This window comes from Sciurus carolinensis, chromosome 1 (genome assembly GCF_902686445.1).
Source record: "Sciurus carolinensis chromosome 1, mSciCar1.2, whole genome shotgun sequence".
Lineage (NCBI taxonomy): Eukaryota > Metazoa > Chordata > Mammalia > Rodentia > Sciuridae > Sciurus > Sciurus carolinensis.
Window position 1 is genome coordinate 2,106,772 of NC_062213.1, and position 8,123 is coordinate 2,114,894.

The 8,123-nt window shown below is 57.8% G+C and overlaps 1 protein-coding gene across 1 annotated transcript; it reads left to right on the top strand.

Moving 5' to 3' along the window:
- Positions 1–1,907: 1,907 nt before the first annotated feature.
- On the top strand, positions 1,908–6,898 carry LOC124991346 (cytochrome P450 11B2, mitochondrial-like). Its single transcript, XM_047562136.1, has 9 exons — positions 1,908–2,146; positions 2,477–2,635; positions 4,129–4,328; positions 4,446–4,649; positions 4,839–4,997; positions 5,602–5,764; positions 6,092–6,170; positions 6,260–6,448; positions 6,785–6,898. Exons 1-9 carry the CDS (start codon positions 1,908–1,910, stop codon positions 6,896–6,898), a joined length of 1,506 nt encoding a protein of 501 aa, XP_047418092.1.
- The last annotated feature ends 1,225 nt before the right edge of the window (positions 6,899–8,123 follow it).

Sequence of the window (8,123 nt, forward strand, 5' to 3'; positions counted from 1 at the left end):
GACAGTGCAGGAGCTTCAGAGGGAAGCGGCAGGTGCACGCCCTCCCAAGGGAGATGAGTGGCGGTGACGGGAGGAGGCGGGCCAGGCACATGTGCCCTCAGGATGCACTTGTCTTTGGAGGAAGGAGAAGTCTCTCCCTCTGCTTCCGGTGCCACATCCCCAGCTGCTTTCCTCCCCATGACGTTCTGCCCGGCTCGGGCCCAAGCAGTGGAGCAGTGGAGCTGGCCATCTATGCACTGACACTCTAAAACCATGAGCCATGGATAAACTTGTCCCCCTCTTATTGGTTTTGTCAGGTCCTTTGGTCACAGCACTAAAAAAGATGACTAAACAGCACTAAACTCTATTTCAACTGCAAATACGGCAAACCACAAAGCTTCTCCACAGCCAAGCAGAAGCCCTGAGCAGACCTGGCGTGCTCACCCTCCCACGCTGGCTGAGGGTTCCTCCATGTCTGTCAAACTTTCCGTCAACGTGGGAGCCAGAAAGCAGCGCGTACTAATAGGAGTGGAAAGGCTCAAGACGTCCATCTGCACAGCAGCAGGAGGCAAGGTGGGCATGAGGAAGGCCACAAGGAAAGAGGCCAGCTGCCACCTGGTTTCAAAGCTCCACAGAGTCGAGTTCACTATTCAGAAGTGGAAACCATCCTTTTCAATACCCAAAAGGTGGAAGAACTCAGGCAACTTGAGAGCAATGAAACAAGTCAGGATGAAACCCCGGCAGAGCCCCTGAGCAGACATCGCTCAAAGGAAGACGAAAGAGTGCCAGCAGGTGTATGAGAATCACGCAGGGCCCAAGACGAGGAGCACCCCAGGAGCCTGCGGGGTGGCCTTCGTCAGACGAGGCTGGACACAGGGACCTGAGGGGGCCCGCACTCTTCCTGGGGAAACGATGGAGGATCCACTCAGAATTCAGAGAGAGCTCCCGCAAGAGTCAGCAGCACCGCACGTGGGTGTTCACACACCCGAACCTCCCAGCACGTCGAGGGACATCCGAGCTCCCGTGTTCACAGCAGCACGACGCGCAGTGGCCAAGACCTGGTGTCACCCTGTGTCAGGCAAAGGAAAATGTGCAGGAAAGGAGACACAGACATAACAGAAGGGTGTTTACCCCTGAGAAGGGGGACCTGTGTCATTTGCAATGATAAGGACAAACCCACAAGACTCGGTGGAGACCTGTACAGATACCAAAAATCTAGCTCCATGCAGAGCCGAGGTAGAGAGGGAGCGAAGGGGAGGGGTCCAGGGCTGGGGAGCTGCTGGTCAAGGGACACCAGGTTTCACTGAGCCAGGAGGAAGCAGGTCAAGACTATCAAACAGCACGGGCACCATAGTGAGGAACACGGTTTTGGTGCTTGAAAATGGCTGAGATGGTTTGTTCTCTCACCAAACACTGGAACACGAAGTCGAGCCAGGACACAAGGGGTGCACACAGCCAAGCACTGCGTTGCCTAACACACATAAGCAGGATTTTATTTGTCAAGATCAAAAAAATAATTTAAAGGTTAATAAACGTGGTCACTGTGATAACGGCACAAACTTGTCCCTTCTCTGGCAATGTGTCTTCCAGGAGAGATGAATAGTCAAGGCTCTTGATAAGATAAGCGTCCCAAACATCTGTCTTTTCTCAAATATGGGGAAGAAGGACCTGTGGTCCCAAGAATGCACCCTGTGGGCCCCCGTCAGACCTGCACAGGGTGAGATCCCACCCCCCAGTAAGCCTTGCAGATGGGGACCAGGCCCCAACCATCTCCTTCCTCCACCTCTGAATGTGCACCCCCCTATGAGTGCCCCAGATCTTTCAGGCAGGTCCAGGGACAATTTGTTCCATGACGTGATCCTTGGCCACAGAGAACCTCGGGTGAGATAAAAAGGACTGGGCTGAACCGGGTTGGAGGGGGCACCAGAATGGCTTTCAGGGCAAAGGCAGATGTGTGGCTGGCAGGGTCCTGGCTGTGCCTGGGCAGGGTGAGAGCCCTGGGCACCAGCACGGCTCAGGCCCCCAAGGCAGTGCTGCCCTTTGAGGCCATACCTCAGTGTGCTGGCAACAAGTGGCTGAGGGTGCTGCAGATCTGGAAGGAGAAGGGCCATGAGAACATGCACCTGGACATGCATCGGACCTTCCAGGAGCTGGGGCCCATTTTCAGGTAGAGCCCTGGCTGGCCCCTCGCTGAGGATCCCCAGAGCCTCCTGCTCTGCTGGCTGCCCAGGCCCTCACCGGGCACACGATGCCAGTGCTCTCCAGGGGACCTGGGTGTTCTTCAGCCCCAGCAAGGCAAGGAGGGAGCATGGGGGTTCTTGTCCCTTGGACGGAAGGCAGAAGCACTGGAGGGGGACAGGGCTCAGGTAGAAAGCCAGGGGACTTGGAGCAAGCCCACGTCCAGAAGGGTGAGGTCAGAGAGGACAGGGTCTGGATTGGTTTTCCAGGGCACTGGGAGGGACATGGGATCCAGCAGGGCTTTGTGCACTGTCCCAAGGTATGACGTGGGAAGAAAGCAGATAATATCTGTGATGCTGCCTGAGGACGCCGAGAAGCTGCTGCAGGTGGAGAGCCGGCAACCCTGGCGGATACCCGTGGAGCCCTGGATGGCCTACAGAGAGCATCGTGGACAGAAGCCCCTGGGCGTGTTCTTGCTGTGAGGCACCAATGGGTTGAGGAGGGAGGCGGGATTGACAGCCTGGAGGTGGACGTGGAGAGGGAGCAAGACAGCAGACCGCGAGGACACACGTCCTGGGCTCGGTGTGGGAGGGTGGACAGTGTCGGTGGGAAGCATGACGGAGGTCCTGGGCAGGGGAACAGGGCAGTGGGAGAGGAAGGTAGAGGGTGTCTGCACAGGCCAGACAGGGAACGCAGCCCCTCCCTGAAGGGAGCACCCTCGGGCCCTAGGCCTTTGCCCAAGTCTCCACCCACTGCTAGGTGGCTGTCCTTCCTGTGGGCCGGAAAACCAGCCCCGAGATGTGAAATCCCAGGCCCAGTACCATCGGAAGCATGTGCCAGAATCTTAAGTCCACCAGGGCTGTTTCACCACCCACGGGTCCTTGGATGCTGGATCAAAGTCCAGCTTCACTTTGGGGGAGACAGTGCTGGGGATGAGGGAGGTCCAAGGCATCTTCTGGCTCAGCAGCAAGGCCCTGAGTGGGTTGCCCCCGGGACTGTCTCCTTCCTGTGCACAGGGCCACGCGAGCACAGGGAGAGGGGAGAAGATTGTGCTTGGGGTGGACCAGCGGCAGAGAGGTTGCCATCAAGAGCAGTAAGGCCTACGAAGAACATCAGGCTGTGGACAGTCACCAGCCCCTGTCAGGAAGCAGATTTCTGGAGAAGAGCAGGGAGTGTGCACCTGAGTCCCCTGGGCCGGCCCTCATGGAGGGCATCTGACAGGGAGGCCAGATAGGAAGGGCAGGTCTGGGGGAAGGGCAGCCAGGGCATCTGAAGGAAGCGCTGAGCGTGTGTGTGTGTGAGCCCACATGTTGGCAGGGCTTGTGCACCGTGTCTCCTCCTCGGGCATGGGAGGCACTGCCTTAGGAGGAGCAAGGTGTGGCCCGATCGTGGCTCAGGCTGCAAAGCCCCGCCCACCACTGGCACCAGCAGCTCCCGGGGCCCACGTGCTCTGGGATGTGGTGTGTGGGTGTGGCGAGAGGTTCAGTTTGGACCCTGCACCACAGAAGATGGGGACAGTCCAGGGAGAGAGGAGGTGCCACTTGTCCAGAGGCACCATCAGGCTCCACGGGGAAGGGCAGGGAGGTGAAGGGTCAGCCCAGGCCTCTCCCGTCTGGGTCGTGGAGTGGGCCAGCTGGGCAAATTCAGGTCAGCCCCCACCGTGGCAGAAAGGCCTGTCCACCCAGGCCGGGCTCACGGGGGCTCCGGGTGTGCCTGGCACGGGGCTTGGCAGTCCCCAGGAATTGACCGGCCACCCTCCGAGCTCTTTTAGGCCACCTGCCTCTCATCCCATTCACCCTTCAGTGGCCGTCGCCCAGCAGAGGAAGGACACTGAGAGCATAAGGCCTGGCCAGGACAGGCAGCAGCCTGGCCCTTGGCCCACAGTGACCTTGTGACCCCTGCGTCCCGTGGGGACCAGGAAGATGGCGGAACGCTTGGGAAGCCCCTGAGCCTTGCCCGTCCGCCCTGCAGGAATGGAGCTGAGTGGAGACTCAACCGGCTACGGCTGAACCCAGTCATGCTGTCAGTGAAGTCCGTGCAGAAGTTCATCCCCATGGTTGACACGGTGGCCAGGGACTTCTCAGAGGCCCTGAAGAAGCAGGTGCTGCAGAATGCCCGGGGGAGCCTGACCCTGGACGCCCAGCCCAGCATCTTCCGCTACGCCATCGAAGGTGTGGGCTGGGGCGCCCTGGCCTCAAGGGTCAGGAGGCAGCAGGCGTGGGGAGGGAGGGCTGCTCACGCAGCTGAGGCCCAGGACTGCCTGGTTCAGGCACGCCATCTTTCTGCAGCCAGCAACTTCGTTCTCTTTGGAGATCGGCTGGGCCTCTTTGGCCCCAACCAGAACCCTGGCAGCCTCAAGTTCATTCATGCCCTGGAGGCCATGTTCGACTCCACTGCTCAGCTCATATTCCTGCCCAAGAGCCTGTCCCGCTGGACGAGCCCCCACGTGTGGCAGGAACACTTCCAAGCCTGGGACTACATCTCCGAGTATGGTGAGGGCTGGGGCCAGGCAGGGCCACGGGCTCCTCGTGGTCCTTGCAGAGTTTGGAGGTGTGGCTGGGGCTGGGTCAGCGCTGAGGTGTGGGGAGAGGAGCAGGGAGACGAGGTGCTGGGGTTGGTGTGCAGATCGATGGTGGCAGGACCTTCCCAACACCAAGGCCTGGCTTGTCCTCTCCCTACAGCCAACAGTTGCATCCAGAAGGTGTGTCAGGAGCTTGCCAGAGGCTGCCCTCTGCCTGCGTTTAGCATCCCGTTGAACCTGATCTTGCAAGGAGACTTGTCACTAGATGCCATCAAGGCGAACACGATTGAACTCATAGCAGGCAGTGTGGACACGGTCAGTCTTGCATTCACCCCAACTTGTGCATGAAGTTCTTCTGACTCCCTACAAATGTCTTGTACAATTACTGTGGCTCAGGACATTGTAGAAGTGCCCTGCCTTGGAAGGAACCATTTTGGAGATGCGGAGCCTCAGATCTCAGTCTGGGGCTAGCAGATATTTTGAAGTACCAGAAATGATCTAGGAAGAGGACCTGATTGGGTCCTGGAGGCCTGTTCAGGGCAGGACAATGAGGTTTGAGCACAGGGGCCTGAACGCAGCCAGGGCAGATAAGCCATTGGCAGGGAACAGATAACATGGGCTCCAGAGATCTTGTAACTCCTGTGGATGGTCAGTCCCTCAGGTCTACACTGCAGGGTATGAGGACCAATCAGTCCAAGGAGACTGCAGGAGGTGGCCTGGGTTGGGACCTGAGGGGTTTTCCCTCAGGACACAGGGCAAGGCCTCAAGGGGATATTGGCACGTTGACTTCTGGGGTACCAGGGCCCTGTGCTGCTCCGGGCATGCCCTTCCCCTCTGGGGGAGGTATTCGGGAGGGGTGCCCAGGGACTGGGGGCATAGCAGGGCCATGGCCTGAGCTTTGCCCCCGTGGTTTCTACAGGTAGGCTTCTCCTTGCTGATGACACTCTTTGAGCTGGCGCGGAACCCCGACGTGCAGGAGGCCTTACGCCAGGAGAGCCTGGCAGCAGAGGCCAGCATCTCCGGAAACCCCCAGAGGGCCACCTCAGAACTGCCCCTGCTGCGGGCTGCCATCAAGGAGACCTTGAGGTAGGTGTTCTGACACCTCCCCAGCCGCCCGGCCCTCTGCCCACTGGAGGTGAGTGACAGGGAAGAGCGACTTTGCCGCAGAATCCGTGTCCTCAGCTCTTTGTCATCTGCTGAAGGGAGGGCACGCCACTTCCGCTGGGCTTGGACTTCAGACTTCAGACCCTGGGCCACCCTGCCGTGTCCTTCGCTGAGCCTAGCAGGGGCAAGAAAGCACATCCCTGAGATCAGGACTGCCTGCACCCCTGGGGGTCCTGGGTGGGCAGCGGGCAGGGGGAGAGGAGGGAACCGGACACAGCTGAGGCCCTGCCCCTTGGTGTCCCATGCCAGGCTCTACCCAATAGGTAGCATTGTGGAGCGAACCCTGAGCTCAGACGTGGTGCTTCAGAACTACCACATCCCAGCTGGGGTGAGTGAGTCCCTGAGGCCACCCAGCAGATGGCCCTTCCCACCCCACCTCACCAGGCAGCTGACACCTCCCCGTGCACCTGTCTGCAGACCTTGGTCCATTTGTATCTGTACTCAATGGGCCGAAACCCTGCGCTGTTCCCGAGTCCTGAGTGCTACAACCCGCAACGCTGGCTGGACAGCCGGCAGAGCTTCCGCCACCTGGCCTTCGGCTTTGGGGTGCGCCAGTGTCTGGGCCGGCGCCTGGCAGAGGTGGAGATGCTGCTGCTGCTGCACCACGTGAGTGGGCCTGGGCGGCGCCAGCAGAAGGGTAGTGATGGGTGCGTGGAGGAGAGTGGGGCCCACAGGGGCCTCAGGTGCAGGGTGGAGTGAGCTTTCTGGGCTGCGGAAAGCACCCTGGGGCCCTCCCCGCACCACGTGGGTGTGTTCCCGCCAGGCCGGGGCCTTGCCCCGAGGGAGGGTCCGGGGCCCACTTCCGGGACCCACTGCCAGGCCCACCTGGGTGCTCAGGGCCCTGTCCCTGCAGCAGGGTGGCTCTGCTGAGTAGCTGCTCAGGAGGCTGGCCAGGACCTGGGCCTGCTGCCCAGGCAGATGCAAGTCCCACTTCTGTCCTAGGTGCTGAAATCCTTCCGGCTGGAGACACTGGTCCGAGAGGATGTGAAGTTGGTGTACAGCTTCATTCTGAGACCCGCCTCCTCTCCCCTCCTCACTTTCCGACCCGTCAACTAGTCACATCTGCACATTGAGGGTGCCAGTCACGCCACCAGCCTCCCTCTGTCCTGACCCTAGTCCACCCCTCTTCTGTCCCAAGGGCACTGCTTTCTGGGCCCCAGCACAGTCCAGCCAGCCCCTTGCACACTGGAATGGCCAAAGCCCCCCTGGTCAGCGCCTACCAGGCTGTGCAGCTAAGCCAGGGCAGCACTCAGGAGGGTCTTGGTGGCTGTCCAGACTCTGTCACCAGCCTCACCCAGCTCTTCACCAGCAGTCTCCTGGGACATGGTCCTGATTTAGCCTGGCAGTAGCTCCTGGTCCTCCTGGGGCCGTCCAGGGCCCCTCAGCTAAAGCCCTCTGCCTTCCTGTGAAGTCCCTCATGTCCTGAAACTCCTTGACTCCCCTTCACTAAAAATGTGTGCAGAGTGCTTCCTGATGATATGATCCTATGTGTAGAAGATCCAAAAACCACCAGAAGACCTCTAGAGCTTAGAAATGAATTCCGCAAAGTAGCAGAAGATCAACACCCACAAATCAATAGCTTTCCTATACTCCAACAATGATTCAGATGAGGCAGAAATCAGGAAAACTACCCCATTCACAATAAGTTAAAAAAAAAAAAAAAAAAAGAACCTCTTGGAGGAATTACTCTAACCAAGGAGGTAAAAGAGATCTACAATCAACATTAGAGAACACTGAAGAAAGAAATTGAAAATGACCTAGAAGATGGAAGGACAGCCCACGTTCTTCAATGGGCAGAATTAATATTGTCACAATGGCCACTACTACCAAAAGCAATACAGAGATTCAGGGCGATTCCTGTCACAATGCATTCTTTTCAGAATGAGCACAAACAATTCTTAAATTCAGGAGGAAGAATAAGAGACCCAGAATAGACAGAGCAACACTAAGCAAGAAAAGTGAAGCAGGAGGCCTCACAATGCTTGATCTGAAACTGTACTACAGAAGTGCAGTGCCAACCTATCCATCTGGTAAAATTTGAGGAAGGTGCCCAAAGCACAGCTTGGAGAAAAGACAGTCTTTTAACAAAAGTTGGTGGGAAAATGTAGAAAAATAAAGTTAAAACTCTATCATTTTTCGTTTTGTGTTTGTGTCTGTGTGTGTGTGTTTGGCACTTAACATTGTAGATGTTGTAGCAAGAGCCAAGTATATGGTTTAATACTGTTTGCATTAGTTGTTGCTATTATTTACTTCCCCCTATTCTGTGAGGTACTAGAAACCT

What these genes read in the sequence shown, in the direction of transcription:
- LOC124991346 (XM_047562136.1), top strand. Translation starts at nt 1,908, where the DNA reads ATGGCTTTCAGGGCAAAGGCAGATGTGTGGCTGGCAGGGTCCTGGCTG. An exon ending in GAGCTGGGGCCCATTTTCAG is followed by an intron (nt 2,147 to 2,476) that starts GTAGAGCCCTGG and finishes CACTGTCCCAAG; the next exon opens with GTATGACGTGGGAAGAAAGC. An exon ending in ACTACCACATCCCAGCTGGG is followed by an intron (nt 6,171 to 6,259) that starts GTGAGTGAGTCC and finishes ACCTGTCTGCAG; the next exon opens with ACCTTGGTCCATTTGTATCT.